Raw genomic sequence first — 16,067 nt, 5'->3', positions numbered from 1 at the left:
GACTTAGAGAGAAAGACCTTTGTGAGTCGTTCTACGGCAGATTTACCTTTGGCATAATCTTATAGGAACAGATCAAGCATGTTAGGGCCAGCTGCCATCACCCAAAATAAACAAACACTGAGCGAAACAGCGCTCTTCTCTGGTCACTCTGATAGTCCCTATTTGGCCCAGCTCCTCTTCAAAGGGTCCAGCTCTGTTTTCGTCTCTTAGTTTAGTAACCTCTGTGTTAGTTACTGCTTCATCCCATGAAAAATGAATGTATTTAGGACCTATCAAATATTCGAGTTCCTCAGGCAAGTTGTGACTTCCTTAGCTTGGAATATTACATGAGAACTTTGAACTAGGTCATCTTTCAGGCCCCCCCCCTTTTTTTTTATGTCTGGGAATTCCACGATCCACAAACCTTCCTCTCTCCAGCTTTTAAATCTACTCCTCATTCCTGAGGGAAGAGCATTCAGTGTTGAGGGTTCAAATCTTTCCCACTAAAACAGCTTGGTTTGAAAAGTTGGTCATTTCATTTCATAACCGTCTTTTCCTTGGAAAAACTGATTTTCCCCCCTGTCCTTTTAATAGCAACAGAAGCCAAGCAGCAAGCCTTGAAGACATGCTCAGTGTTTCTTGACTTAGGGTGAAAGACCTTGAAAGAGCTGGCACTTCTCGCCTCAGCTGCCATCGTCCCACCCTTCCCAGAGAACCCAGGCTGAAGAGCAGTGCTCCTTCCCTTGTATCCCTCCGTGGTTGTCCAGATCAGCGCTTGACTGTTTATTTTCAAATCTCAAAAGAACTCCAGTCTCCAGAACTTCAGAATTTGCTTCTTGCTGCTCTTGAAGGTGAATGAAATCTTGCTTTTTAAAAAGCATTTTGTGTGATTATTGTTGATGCATAGAAGCGGTTCTTATATTTATCTCCCGTTTGGTACATAGCTGAGGGATCATTGACTGATTCAGTAAATGTGTTATAGAGGCTGAGAACAGTACGGATCTTTGCTTGTAGAGCTTACAGTCTGGTGAGAGATAAATGTGTGTCCGAGTGTGGGGAAGGAAATAATTGGGGAGGGACAGGTATTATTATTACTGTTGGGATTTTTTAGTGTAAGGTATTTTATAGAGGTAGTTAAGGTGACCTGTGACCAAAGTGTGGCTATCGTAAAAGGCCATCCTAAAAGGGGAGAACAGCGGAGACAAGGCTGTGTAGTGTGACTATGCTTGCTGTGTTTGAAGAACAGCAAGGAGACAAGGGGAATCTTCCTGTTGACGTGCAGAATTGGTTTTCTAGGGAGAGCCTTTGATTTTATAATTGCAGAATTTTTCAACTATACACCAAAAAGCAGGGAATATAAGAAACCCTTGTGTACTTTTCTCAGCTTCATCAGTTACCAACATTTTTTTGTTTTGTTTTTGTACTGGAGCTCGTTGTGTAGACCAGGCTGGCTAAGAACTCAAAGAGATCCACTTGCCTGTGCCTTCAGAATGCTGGAGTTAAAGACATGCCACTATGTCTGACTCACAGTTATCAACATTTTGCAAAGTTTATTTCATCTGTTTTCACACTTATTTTATTTGAAAATGGGATAGTATTTAATTTTTAAAACTAAAATTCTAGTTGATGTACAAAACAATGAGTGTTTTCATACATACGATTGTACTTTGCTCATACTTGTCCTCCCAAACCCCCAGTAGTGTTTTAAAGCAATTGTCAGATATCAGGTTATCTCTAAGAACTTGAGTTGTAATTGACTTTTGCATATTACTTTTTGGTCAGTGAGGTAGTACAGTCAGCTCAAGGACTGCTATGTAGAGTTTATTTTGGTATTGTGCTTTATAGCCCCATACTGAACCAATTACCAAGTTTAACTTGGTCTCTGAGAAGAAACGACAGACCCTTGGAAGATGCAATGACCTTGTGGGATGGTTCTCAGATTTTATCATGCAGAATAATAACTTTAGGGCTTGTTAAAACATCACTGCATTCCAGTTCTGGTTTTTCTGCTTCACTAAATCTCAGGGGGTAAGGGTTAAGATTGGCATTTTAGCAAGTTCTCAGGTAATACTGATGCTGTAGTCACACCAGCCCACCTAGAACCGATGATGTAGAAAAGTAAGGTTTGGTAGAATCACATTAAGGACCAAGAACACCATTGAGTAGTTTGGAATGGATTAGATTGAGGTATATGTGGAGCCAGGAAGGACTAGTGGTTCCTAGTATTGGCTTAATAGTAGAGAGTTTTTAACTGACTTAACGTTCAGGATTAATTCGTGTGAAATTGTACTAATTGGTTATGGAATAGGGCTATGTGTTGGTCTAAGTTGAAAGCTCCCCAGGTAATGTGTAGGTAATGTTTGTGACCTACTGATCTAGAGAGCAGCAGAAAGCTTTGAAAGCCTACTGTTACTGTAGCTTTGACATCTGTTATCGTTCAAGCCTTCATAATTTCATAGCTGAGTTGTTTTTTCATGACCTGATGCAAGTGAAGACTTCAGTGATGCTAAAAATATGGAGGTCTTCTAGGATTAGAAGTGGGGAGGAGGTTAGTGCTTTTTCTGAGTGCTTGTTGGGTCATTACTGTAACTATGTGGAGGTTAGGTTCTGAGACGACCCTGGAGCATTGTTTCAGCCATGACAACTCAGATAAATTTTACCAGAGCATCGTCGGTGTTATTGAGAACTCTGAATTAGATGGTTGTCATATAATGGCTTCTAGTAATGTTGCTATTATTTTTTAAAGATTTATTTTTAGTTTTATGAATATTTGTGTTAGATCCCCTGGAGCTAGAGTTATAGGCAGTTATGAACTGCCTGCTGTGGATGCTTGGGAACCCAACTCAGGGCCTCTGTAAGAGCACTACTAAGTCATCTCTTCAGCCCCCTTGAATTAATTTATTTTTGAGACAGAGTCCTCAAAGTATTCTAGGCTAACCTCAAAGATGTTATCTTCTTGACCATAGATCCCTCCTTATTGCTGGGACTATGGGTGTGAATCACCAAGCTCAACTAAAGCTGATGTTTTAAAAGCAATAATGAGGGGTTGCAGATATGGCTTGTTGGCTAAAATGCCTGTCATGGAAGTGTGAGAACTAGAATTTGGGTCCCCAGAACCTACATAAATGTCAGGTGGGCATGGTGGCTACGTATAATTCCAGCTCTGGGAATGTGGAGATAGGATCTCAGCAAGGTGGCTAGCTAAACTAGCCTGTGCTGGTGAAGTACAGCATTAGTTGAGAGATCTTGTCTCAGTCAGGCAGAAAATGAATGAGAAAGACTCCAAGAGTCAGCCCTGGAGGCCTACACACGCACATTCACGTGTACTTTTATACACATTTGCTTGCACACACATAGACATGTAAAGAAAAAAAGTGATAGTGGCCCAATATGGGAAAATAGGAGCAAAGAGTCTAAAAAGAATCTGGTTCTGGTTCATAAGGCTGATGAGGCTTGGTATTGTGAAAGCTGCTCATAAATGAACTGAGTGGACACAGAAGCATAGCAGTTTGGTCCTGCCATTGTTACTTTTGGTTTTAAGGTTATTGTAACCTTATAGACTAGAGCAGATACTTACTCCAGTTCCAACTTTCAACTTTGAGTGTAATAGACAGGTGTATATTCTACTGACAGTGCCTTCAGCTTGGTTAAAGAAGTAAAGTCTATGTGTTTATGTGCATTATGCCTCTTTACATGTGTCTGTAATTGGACAAAATATAACTGTATATATACTATCCAGCTAATAAGTAGTGAACCCAATTGTTATTTACTTTCCATAGGACAGTGACTTATTACCACAACAGCAGAGTCTGCCATCTCCAGCAGATCGCCAGTACCTATGACATCATCACCTCCTTTGTCTCATTCTGTGATCTCCTAAATGCTCATCTTGTTGGCCTGGGTTCGATTGGTGGTATGGAGGGGTGCTGCCTAGCACTGACCTGAGAGTGTGTGTGAGACTCACTGACCCAATGGTGAGGACTGACTCCTTGTGTCACTGGACTAGTCATCTAAGGGGCAGATAAGACAGAGGCTGACTTTACCTTTTCCTGGTATTTCCCCCCTCTTGCCCTTTTGGAAGTAGCTATTTGAAGTTAAAGGAAGAAGGAGGAGTATGGAAAAAGTGTCACTTGAGCTGTATAGGGCTGTTCTCTTTGAAAGGAAGGGGAGAGATGAAGAAAGACTAGGAGATAAAAGAGTAGAGGTGAGGTTGGCTGTGGTGGCTTGCATCTGTAATCCCAGCATTTGGGAAACTGAGGCAGGTGAATTGCTGCAAGGTCTGAGCTAGCCAGGGCTATAGAGTAAGACCCTGCCTCAGAGAGAATACAAAACAAGGGAGATGAGGAAGTGACGATGCAGAGCTTAGGATGTTCTCTGCCCCACCGAGTCAGAGCTAGACTTAGATAGTATTGCACTCAGTCAGAGTGAAGTGAAAGGTGTAAAAGGATTCAGGCTTCAGTTACTTATTCCCAAGAAATGTGAGAATCTGTTTTCCATCCTTTTGCCCTACCCTAGCCCATGTAATAACAAGGACCTAACAAAGGATGGTGCTTCAGTGTTTTTGTTATTGTTGTTTATCTCCAGGACATCAAAGGCCAGTTCTGGAATGATGATGATTCAGAAGGAGATAATGAATCAGAGGAATTTCTATATGGAGTTCAGGTGAAGTGCATTCCCTCAAACTCATTGTTGGATGATTTAGATTTTATATGCTGGGTACATCAGAAGGAAAGTTCTACTGAACAGAGATGAAATGAGATAAAATGTTAGTGGGATCTGATAGGAATCTTTCAGAACTGATTCATTGTCCTTGCTTATACCTAGGACTTGTTATCCCGTAGTAAACTGCATCCTCCACATGAAGGGGACCCTTATGTTAGTTAGAAATTATTATTTTCTTCTCTCATTCTCAGAGAGAGTCATTTCATTATTAGGATCAAATCTTTTTTTTTTAAACTTATTTATTTATTTATTATGTATACAATATTCTTTCTGCGTGTATGCCTGAAGGCCAGAAGAGGGCACCAGACCTCATTACAGATGGTTGAGAGCCACCATGTGGTTGCTGGGAATTGAACTCAGGACCTTTGGAAGAGCAGGCAATGCTCTTAACTGCTGAGCCATCTCTCCAGCCCAGGATCAAATCTTAAATGGCTCCCGGAGAATGTCATTATCATTGCCACCCAGAAAAATGCAATTGCTAACAATTGCATTCCTAAGCAAAACTGTTCAGACTCTCAGGATGCTTTTCAGATAGAACTCGTCTGAATTTCTGTAGAAGGCAAAATTTGAGAGGAAAGGCTAGAGCTTGAGAATATGAACTCTTAAAGCAAAACTGCCTGTTGGTCTGCTGAAACTTTCTTAGGCTGGAATAGAGTCTTGTTCCCTGAAATATGTGTTAGAGTTCTCCCCAAGAGCCTATGTGCTGCCCTTTCATCTTTCCTGTTCCTGGTGTGTCTGCATGTTCTGTTTATTCTCTCTTTCTTACTTCCCCTTTGTTTATCTCTTTCCACCTCTGCTACCATTAATATTTTTATGCTGAATCAGGGGAGCTGTGCAGCTGACCTGTATAGACACCCACAGCTTGACGCGGACATTGAAGCAGTGAAGGAGATCTACAGTGAGAACTCTGTGTCCATCAGGTGGGACTCAACTTCAGGATGACAAGGATCTTTAAAAGGCTAGAATTTCTTTTGATGGTGTAATGTACTGATAAATTTATGCGTTTAGCAATAGAAGGTTACTCAGAGTATTTAAAAATAAAAATGGCTGACCATAGGAGATAGGAGTTAGAACTAGTTTTCTTAGCTATTCCCGCTTATCCTAAATACGTTTAGGTCACTAGTTCCCTTTGGGATAAGAAGGGTTATGGTCATAAGTGATCTGATACATAGCTAAGACCTTTTTCTTGTTGCTGTTTTTTGTTTGTTTATTTTGAGGCAGAGTTTCTCTGTGTAACTAAGGTCTAAGTATGGAGCTCTCTTCCACCCTTTCTCATGTTCCCAGGGCTAGTTCTTTACCTTCTTTACCTCTCTAGTCCCTTCTGTCTTAATGAGCCTCCCTTGTGGTTGCCTGTGTCTCTGTAGAGAATATGGAACTATTGATGACGTGGACATTGACCTCCATATCAACATCAGCTTCCTCGATGTAAGTAGTGCCAACAGTATGTGTAGCTTGCCTTACGGTTTTTTTTCATGTAGGCCTGGTGTCTTGTTCTTGAGTGCTGTATTTGGAGCCTATATTCTACACCTCTGTCATTCCTAAACCATCAACGAACAATGGTGTATACTGTTATGTGCATATATGTGTCCATTTCTCTCTGTTGTAAACCAGAAATAATTTCTCTTACTCTCTTAGGAGGAAGTATCTACAGCTTGGAAGGTCCTTCGGACAGAACCGATTGTGTTGAGGCTACGGTTTTCTCTCTCCCAGTACCTTGATGGACCAGGTAAAGACAGTGACATTGGACAAGTGGGTAATCTGAGTATAGTCTGATCCAAAGTACTAAGTTAATTGAAGTAGAAATAAAGTTGGAAATAAGACCTTTGTGCTCACCCTTTGTTTTCTATTTCTTGTCATTAGTGTCCTCATCCCCACTCATCTGATAGCCTTCTTCTTGATTTGTGAAATTGTTTTCTCTGACCTGAAGATATTTGTTCTTCTTCAAACCTCCCAACTTCCGACTGAAAATATTTAAAGTTTATTAAATGGCTTCTAGAATTTACTGCTGCCTCAAGTTTTCTTCCTCCATTATGCAGGCATGTCCAACTTTTGACATTCCAACACATTGTCCTCTTCAAAATCCACACTCAAGAACTGAACAACCAAGTTACCAAAAAAAAAAAATTACAAAATTTTTATAATGTTTTAAGTAAGTTACAGTTTTATATTCAGCCACATTCAGAGCTATCTTTAACTGCAAGTTGGATTTGCCTGAGAGTACCTATCAGCTACTGTGTCTAGAATCTGAGGAAGCTGTCCTACTGAACTGTGACTTTAGACTTTGTAGAGATTAGAGTTATGCACACATTGGAAACTTTTTCTTCTCTTTGCAGAACCATCCATTGAGGTTTTCCAGCCATCGAATAAGGAAGGGTTTGGGCTAGGTCTTCAATTAAAAAAGTAAGAACTTTTTTGTTGTTGTTGTTCATGGACATGTGATGGAAAAGTATTGAGAAATACTTATCTTAGTCAGCTTTCCATTTCTGTTACAACATACCTGAATTATTCAACTTAGAAGAAAGAAAATTTTATTTTAGCTCACAGTTTAGCAGTTTCAGCCTATTATAACTTGACCCTATTTATATCTTTGACATCACAATACATCATTGTAGAAGCATGTAGTAGAAGGGGTCTGTTCAATTTACAGTGTGCTGACAAACACAGACAGAAAGACAGACACATACACATGAGGCTCAGGGTACCAATATCCCCTGCAACGGTGTGCTCCCTTCTTCAACCAAGTCCTGCCTCCTCAATATTCTGCCACTTCCCAATAGTGTCCCAGACTGGGAGCCAAGCCTTCAGCATGTTAACCTTTGGGGGGCATTCACAATCCAGACTCTAACCACAAATGTGTCAAAGCCTTGAACATCGTGTTTTTTTCCAGAAATGGCCTCCTAAAATATTCTTAGGAAAAGTTAAAATAAATTTAGGAAGCCAGATCGGGTTGGTGGTGGCACACACCTTTAATCCCAGTACTCGGGAGGCAGAGGCAGGTGGATCTCTGTAAGGTGGATCTCAGCCTGGTCTACAGAACAGCCAGCTGTAGATCGATGCTATAAGATGTAAGATTGTTAAAGAAGAGGATGATAGGGTGAAAAGAAAATAGAATCGAAGGCAAAAAACTTTTTAATACCCAAAGTATCCAGGAATCCTTCAAGATGGTGGACAGAAGAAGAAACACTAAAACTAGGCCAAAGGAATCTTGACCCCCTTAAAGATAGATCTCAGAGGTAGAACACTTGCCTAGCTGAGATGCAGAAAAATGAAGTATCTTACAGACTTTGGGAAAGGAACTGACCGGACAGGAAGATGTTTGATCATGGCCCCTAAGGACAGAAGATGGTGGTAGAGCCCAAATAGAGAAGTCAGTCTTAATATGAGAGTCACCTTTTCTCCAGAGAATGAAGGGCTAGAGATAAGGGTTGAAGGAGAAACAGCTTTTGTATTAGGGTTGGAAAATTAGGGAAGCTAACACCTCATGATTTCTCTAATGAGAAGAAAAGGAAGTTATTGGTTATAGGTAAAATTTTGAGTTTGAAGAAGCTGATGAGGTTTTATCATGATAGCCTATGGTAATCCTACAAAGAACTGGTCAAGGACAAGTGAAATGATTGACAAGTTGGGTTGCAAGGTGAAGACTATAAATTCAGGGATGTAGTTTTTCACCTAACATTATTGGTATCGCATATCCATAGTCATTGCACTAATTGCAAAGTAGAAGGTTATATTCTCTTCTGCCCTACCCCTTCTATTCTGTTTTCAGTGTAGTTATCTGTGGCACTAAATCCAGACTGTGGTTTCTAGTCTGAAGGTTCTCCTTTATAATGTCTCCAGAAATATTCTGGCTTGTTGGTTAGGTAACAGGAGTGAGTGTTTAGTCCTAGGATGAAGATGGTGCTTTAGGATAGATAGTATTTTCATATGCCAGTGTCATATCAAGAGAGGCTTTGCAAACATTCTGTCAAAACTAGCTTTATAGTCTCTGAGTCTGGAGATTAGTTGCTTCTTTTTGTCCTTTTTTGCCTGATCTTGCCTAATCCTCTTGTCCTAGGATCCTGGGTATGTTTACATCCCAACAATGGAAACATCTGAGCAACGATTTCCTGAAGACCCAGCAGGAGAAGAGACACAGTTGGTTCAAAGCAAGTGGTACCATCAAGAAGTTCCGAGCTGGCCTCAGCATCTTCTCACCCATTCCCAAGTAAATATTTTCCTAGAATTGATCATTTCCAATTATCTGTCTTATCACCTTCTGGAATGCCTAAAATAATTTCTTCTGTCTTTTCTCTGAGTCTAGTAAATTCTGTACCTTTTACATAATAATAGTGACACATGGTCCTGGTCCCCTTTGTATCCTTACCTTTCTACTTTGATTCAGTATTTATAACTCATCCCTTATGTAAAGCACAATACCTATCTTTTGGAGGCATATGTATTATTTTTCCATCATTTTAGAAAATTATGTTTAAAGGTGTTTTGCTTGCTCTATGTGTGTGTCTAGTGCCCTTAGAGGCCAGAGGAGAGGGTATTGAATCCCCTGGAACTGGAGCTACATTTGGCTGTAAGCTGCCATGTAGGTGCTGGGAATCATATCCAGGTCCTCTGTAAGAACTGCTGAGCCATCTTTTCAGCTCTTTATCTTTTCATCTTATCTTCATCTCTCATCTTTATTTCTTATCATAAAGAAGCAGAGACATAGACACTCTCTTCTTGCTCTTATGTAGGAGGTGCTGATACCTAGGCTCTGGAAATAAACATTGCTCTATTCTTTGACCCTGGTTCTATATCCAGATTTCTGATTCTCCAAAGATGGACACAAAGCTAGATTTGTAGTGTTCCACAGGCCACTTTTGATGGTTAGACAGTTGGCATTAGGCAAGGTTTAGGATACAACTACTTGCCTTGAAGAGTGTTGAATGCTTAGTCCTTTTCTCTCACAACAAAAAATGATCCTGTCATCTTTAAGAAGTATACTCGGGAGGCAGAGGCAGGCGGATCTCTGTGAGTTCGAGGCCAGCCTGGTCTACAAGAGCTAGTTCCAGGACAGGAACCAAAAGCTACAGAGAAACCCTGTCTCGAAAAATCAAAAAAAAAAAAAAAAAAAAAAAAAGAAATATACTTGGTCATACTTAGTCTGAATGACATGGTGGCTGAGGCTCTGCTTCTGCCTTTTATGTGCTACGACCTGAAGAACATACAGATAATGATATCAAAAGCCAATTTTGTGATTTATTATTCTCTTTTAACATTATTTAAGATAACAATAGACTATGCTCTTGAATTTATGATCATCTCTGGCCTACAATGTTCTTTTTTCTAATTCTCTTCTAAAGTTCATAATGAGTTCCCAGTTTTATTACTTTTTCTTTGCTCTTTCTCTACAGGTCTCCCAGTTTTCCTATCATACAGGACTCCATGCTAAAAGGCAAACTGGGTGTACCAGAGCTTCGAGTTGGACGCCTTATGAATCGTTCCATTTCTTGCACCATGAAGAACCCCAAAGTAGAGGTGTTTGGTTATCCCCCCAGCCCCCAGGCAGGTCTTCTGTGCCCCCAGCACGTGGGCCTCCCTCCCTCAGCACGGACTTCTCCTTTGGTACATGGGCTGGGGATTGTGTGATGTGGGCATCACGAGGGTGGGGGTAGATATGTAGGGGAATAACTTTTCAAAGGGGTGGGGGTAGAGCTGTCTAGTCAAATCTAGGCATATATCATGAATGTATAGAATGGAATAGTTTTTAATTATTAAATGCTTATATATAAATAAATAATATTAAATAATAATTATTAAATGCTTATTTCATACCTGACAGGCCTGTCTGATAGTAGTTTATAAAGCAGAGTCTGGGGATTAGCATGCCAAGGAGAAGTCATGTATAGTATAGTTAGGTTATAGCTACAACTTGGTAGTCAGCTGCTGTGCCAACCTATTGTAACTTTGAAGAGGGTTACAGACTGGTAAACCTTAGAACCTTTAACAAAAACTTCTAAAGGTTTGTGATTTCTTAGGCTGATCTGAGCTAAGACTTAGCTATTTTAGGATAATCCTGGATAAAGGTATGAATGAGGAGTGTTTGGGCCCCACTTTATAAGAAACTCATAGGATCTGTCTTGAACTCTTACTAGGTCAGTGGTCACTGCAAGAACATTCCCACTCTGGAGTATGGATTCCTTGTCCAGGTAATCAAGTCCAGAACTTTTTGCCAAAACCCTTCCCTGTTGCTCACCCATCTAACTGCCTAAACTCCAGTCTTGAGTCAGTTATTTCCTGAGTTGATTTGCTCCCAAAATTATACTGAGTGTTGGTTGAGCAAACAAAAAAAAAGAAGGCGTAGATTCCATCCTCAAGAAGGTCACAGCATTATCAAGAACACTTACTGCCATGGTTCTCAACTTTTCTAATGCTGTGACCCCTTAATATAGTTCTTCACATTGTGGTGACCCCAACCATAAAATTACTATTATTGCTACTTCATAGCTGTAATTTTGCTACTGTTATGTATCGTAATGTAAAATGTCTGATATGTAGGATATCTGATATGCTATCCCTGTGGGTTTGGAACTACTGACTTTCAGGCTTAATAACCAGCCCATAAACATGTTAACAGCCTGATTGATACACAAGAACAAGTAGTTAAATCAGTGTTAAGTAAATAAAAATTTAAAAGCATATAGTTTAAGATACTGTTGCAAAAGCTCTGGATTTATGCCATTTTCCTTCCATAGAATATGTGTGTTTGCATGTATGTGTTTGACTAGGAGATGGGTTAATTGTCCTTAAGTAGTGGAAATCACTTAAGCCCTGCCCCCCAGCATTTCATCTTGGATTGAATACACTCATGCCACAAGTAGAAAATCTATAATGACTACAGCCACTGTAACTGATTAGTTAGTACCTATTTGTAAAATACTTTGATGAGAACCTGTAAAATGGCTCAGCTGGTAAAGCACCTGCTGTGAAAGTCTGACAACTTGAGTTAACTCCCAGAATGCCCATAAAGGTGCAGGAGAGAGCTGACTTTGTAAAGTTGTCCTGTGACCCTGTGTTGCCTTTCCTCCCATCTAATACATAATGATGGAGACTAAAAACAAAATTTTATTTAATTAATTAGAAGGGGCATACACATACACACAGGCACGCATGTGCATGCCATAGCACTTGTGTGAAGATCAGAAGACAGCTTGTGGGAATCAGTTCTCTCCTTCTACATATGTATCCCAGGAACTCAGGTTGACAGGCTTGATGCCACCTCCCCAAATTTAAATGCATGGACAGATCTCATTTCTTGCAGTATATTTATGAGATGTATAATGTCTTATTTTATAAGTGAAGAAAACAAGGCTAAATGTATCTGACTTGCCTAGTAGTTACGTTTGATAGTAAATAGTAGATGTGGAATGTTAACTCGAGACTTCTATGTCAAAGATCAGGCTGGTCTACTTGTTTAGTATCATACAGGGTTAGGAGTTTAGGGAGGCCATCAGTTTAAGTTCAGAATCTAAGCTAGAAAATATTCAATTATTTCCATTTTCTTCAAAACAACATGAAAAACTTCTATACTTAGAAAAGATACAGACTCTTTTCTCTCTCTAGATCATGAAATATGCAGAGCAGAGGATTCCAACACTGAATGAGTACTGTGTGGTGTGTGATGAGCAGCATGTCTTCCAGAACGGGTCCATGCTTAAGGTATAGGTCCCTGCTCTGACCATCTTACTTGGCCAAGGCCTTTTGTTTCCTAGCTCTCCTTTCTTCCTAGGCCTGTAGTAAAAGATACATTCTGTTCACAATCCTGTAGACACTATAAATAATCATTTTCTCAGAAGATGAATCTCAGTAATCTTCTCTGGAGAGAGAAATTTATAAAAACAATTCTGATGACTCCATTCCCACCTAACATTTTTAAGCAGGCATCTGGTATTGACCATGGTATACTTGGCTATTCCCAAATCTAGGTGAGTAGGCCAAACACTTAGCTATAAATTATAATCTATGTGTATATATTTAAAGGCAAGGAGCAGTGTTCTAAAAACTCAGAAAAGAGCCGGGCAGTGGTGGCGCACGCCTTTAATCCCAGCACTTGGGAGGCAGAGGCAGGCGGATCTCTGTGAGTTTGAGACCAGCCTGGTCTACAAGAGCTAGTTCCAGGACAGGCTCCAAAACAACAGAGAAACCCTGTCTCAAAAAACCAAAATAAATAAATAAAAATAAAAACTCAGAAAAGAGAACATCTAACTACCTTAATGACCAGAGAGAATTTTATAGGTAGACAAGATCACTCAAACTTACTGTTAAGGCATTTAAATTTTGATTGATAGTCCTCCTCAACACACACACACATCTTCTCAACACACAATTCATCTCTCCCTATATCTTCTCCATACACAACCCACATCTCTCCTGTCTGTTTAATATCTCCCTTTAGCCAGCTGTCTGTACTCGTGAACTATGTGTCTTCTCCTTCTACACGCTGGGAGTCATGTCTGGAGCTGCAGAGGAGGTGGCTACTGGAGCAGAGGTAAGAGGGAGGAAAAGGACACTGGGGAATTGGGATCAAGAAAAGTAGAAGAGACAAGTTATGGTGTCAGTGTCTTTAACCTCAGGATTTAGAAGGCAGAGGCAGGAGGATCTTTAGAGTTTGAGGCCAGTTTGGTTCATAGAGTGAATTCTAGTCTAGTCAGAACTACAAAGTAAGACCCTAGCTCAAAACAAAAGCAAAGGATGCCAGCGATTTCATTCCTTAGAATTTAACTTCCATGGGGAAGCGGGAGGGAAGTGGGAGGAGGGGAGGAAGTGGAAATTTTGATTGGTATTATTTATAAAGTAATTAAAAAAGAGAATTTAACTTCCAAATATGCTTTCATACTTATTGGTGCTCACTAAAGTATAAAGCTTATAATCAAACTAAAATGGATAATGGTCTGTCTAGGAGGTCCATCAAAATTATGGCATATCCTTACATTGAAAATTCTGAACAGGGTTGGAGAGATGGCTCAGCGGTTAAGAGCACTGACTGCTCTTCCAGAGGTCCTGAGTTCAATTCCCAGCAACTACATGGTGGCTCACAGCCATCTATAATGAGATCTGGTGCCCTCTTCTGGCCTGCAGGCTTACATGGAAGGAATGCTATATACATAATAAATAAGTCTTAAGAAAGAAAACACTGGGCCCGGCGGTGGTGGCGCATGCCTTTAATCCCACCACTCGGGAGGCAGAGGCAGGAGGATCTCTGTGAGTTCGAGGCCAGCCTGATCTACAAGAGCTAGGTCCAGGACAGGCTCCAAAACCTACAGAGAAACCCTGTCTCAAAAAAAAAAAAAAGTCAGAAAAAAAAGAAAACACTGAACAGCTATTATTTGTACACATAAAGCTGTAATGCACAGTTGTCTAAATCAAATACCAATCAGGCTTGTGGTGGCATGTTTCTTTAGCTTCCTAGCTGCTTGGAGGACTGAAGCAGGAGGATTTCTTGAGTTAAAGATTTGCAAATGCTAGCCGGGCAATGGTGGCGCACGCCTTTAATCCCAGCACTCGGGAGGCAGAGGCAGGTGGATCTCTGTGAGTTCGAGACCAGCCTGGTCTACAGAGCTAGTTCCAGGGCCACAGAGAAACCCTGTCTTGAAAAAGCAAAAAAAAAAAAAAAAAAAAAAAGATTTGCAAATGCTTAGCATAGATGAGGTTCTCAGTTCATTCTTTGCACCTTTGCCCAAGAAAGAAAGAACAGATACTATTTGTATATCAAAATATCTTGGAAGTATATTTACCAAATTTTGTAGTTACTTGGGAGCAGATAAATTTGTTTGGTGGATTGGAGATGGTATCTCTTTAATCATTTTGCTAGTATTTGGACTTTAGGTAAAGATTTATTTTAATGTGTAAAAGTGTTTTTCCTGCATGTATATATGTGTACCATGTAGGTGTCTGATATCCGAAGAGGTCAGAAAGGGTTTTAGATCCTCTAGAATCAGAACTACAGACTGTTGTGAGCTGTCATGTGGGTGCTAGCAACTGAACCTTGGTCTTCTATAAGAGCATCAAGTATTCTTATCCACTGAGCCATCTCTCTAGCCCTAGTATTTGAATTTTTATAATTTCTAATTAGAAAGCCATGAAAACATTTGCCTTAAAGGGGGGGTGGTGGGAACATTCTGGAGACTCCCAGAACTGTCATTTAGTTCTTTCCCTTTCTTTTTTCCTAAGGTGGTAGATCTGCTGGTGGCCATGTGTAGAGCAGCTTTGGAGTCTCCTAGAAAGAGCATCATCTTCGAGCCTTATCCGTCTGTGGTAGACCCAACTGATCCCAAGACTCTGGCCTTTAATCCTAAGGTATAGTTGTTGGGAGGAAAGGAATAAGGGACAGAAATGGTGGGAGGTTGGATTCCAATTCCTATATACACAACAGATCCAATGAAGGACAGAAGAAATGGAACACTTGTTTCTTGGGTACTCTTGAACAGTGGCGTTAATCCAACAAAATAGCTCGGCTTGTCAAAAGAAAGGAAGAAAAATTAGTACCTGTTATATCATGATGAAAAGAATATAGGCTTGTGGCTGATGTGGTGGCATGTACCTTTAATCTCAGCACTTGGAAGATTGGGGCAGGAGAATTGCTTAGGGTTTAAGGCCAACCTGGATTACATAGTAAACTTCAGGCTAGTTTACTCTAAGAATGAGATTATGACTGGGAGGGAAATAAAACAACACTGAAAGGACGTAGGCTTGATGGGAACCGCCAGACATGGATCCACCAGAGGGTCTCTGGCTTTCTTGTTGAATAGTGCTAGGGAATGTACTTCATCTTTCTCAGTTTCAGCTGTCTGCCTATAAAAGGGGGTAGGAGTTATTTTGTGAACTGTTATAAAAATAAGAGATAATGTAAATGAAATACCCTATGGGGAGTTCTCTGGAGAAATAGTTAATAGCCTGTGGATGACTATAAATATATTCCATTCATTTACATGTGAACTGTAGGGGATTTTATTATGAGGAATGGTCCCACCTACTTAGGGAGGCTGAGAAGTCCCCACATCTACAGTCAGTAGACTAGAAACCCTAGAGAGCCTGTGATGAATTATGTTCCAGTTCCAGTTCAGAGACCTGAGAACCAGGCAGGCTCAAGACCCACAAGGGCCAGTTTTGTAATTCATTCAAATCTAAAGCCAGGAAAAGGCTGATACCTCAACTTGTGAAGAATACCTTTTTATTCAAGGGCCAGGATTGGGAAGACTAGCTTTCTTATTTTATTTGGGTCTTTGTTTGGCTATATGAGATCCTTATTAAGAAGGGCAATCAGCTTTGCCTACTCTAGTCATTCAGCTGTTAATCTGAACCCCAAAACACCTTCACAGAAAAACCCAGAAATC

The 16,067-nt window shown here is 40.3% G+C and overlaps 1 protein-coding gene across 14 annotated transcripts in view; it reads left to right on the top strand.

Moving 5' to 3' along the window:
* Parp6 (poly(ADP-ribose) polymerase family member 6) overlaps positions 1–16,067 on the top strand; it is a 32,067-nt gene that overhangs the window by 612 nt on the left and 15,388 nt on the right. For 8 of the 14 annotated variants that reach the window (XR_012910005.1, XR_012910006.1, XR_012910004.1 and 5 more), the window contains exons 2-14: positions 574–830; positions 3,759–3,953; positions 4,564–4,641; positions 5,527–5,621; positions 6,066–6,126; positions 6,337–6,427; positions 7,035–7,101; positions 8,756–8,905; positions 10,089–10,299; positions 10,830–10,883; positions 12,298–12,393; positions 13,130–13,222; positions 14,905–15,030. Coding sequence is in view for 11 of the 14 variants with exons in the window: in XM_075965660.1 (XP_075821775.1) it covers positions 3,951–3,953; positions 4,564–4,641; positions 5,527–5,621; positions 6,066–6,126; positions 6,337–6,427; positions 7,035–7,101; positions 8,756–8,905; positions 10,089–10,299; positions 10,830–10,883; positions 12,298–12,393; positions 13,130–13,222; positions 14,905–15,030 (1,125 nt within the window). In the remaining 3 variants the exon portion in view is untranslated. The remainder of the gene's footprint in view (positions 1–573; positions 831–3,758; positions 3,954–4,563; positions 4,642–5,526; positions 5,622–6,065; positions 6,127–6,336; positions 6,428–7,034; positions 7,102–8,755; positions 8,906–10,088; positions 10,300–10,829; positions 10,884–12,297; positions 12,394–13,129; positions 13,223–14,904; positions 15,031–16,067) is intronic. The other 6 variants (XM_075965664.1, XM_075965663.1, XM_075965666.1 and 3 more) reach the window with 3 other exon arrangements.

Source organism: Microtus pennsylvanicus, chromosome 3, assembly GCF_037038515.1.
Source record: "Microtus pennsylvanicus isolate mMicPen1 chromosome 3, mMicPen1.hap1, whole genome shotgun sequence".
NCBI classification, from domain to species: domain Eukaryota; kingdom Metazoa; phylum Chordata; class Mammalia; order Rodentia; family Cricetidae; genus Microtus; species Microtus pennsylvanicus.
Note: the sequence above shows the minus strand (reverse complement) of the source record. Positions and strands in the feature narration are given on the sequence as shown.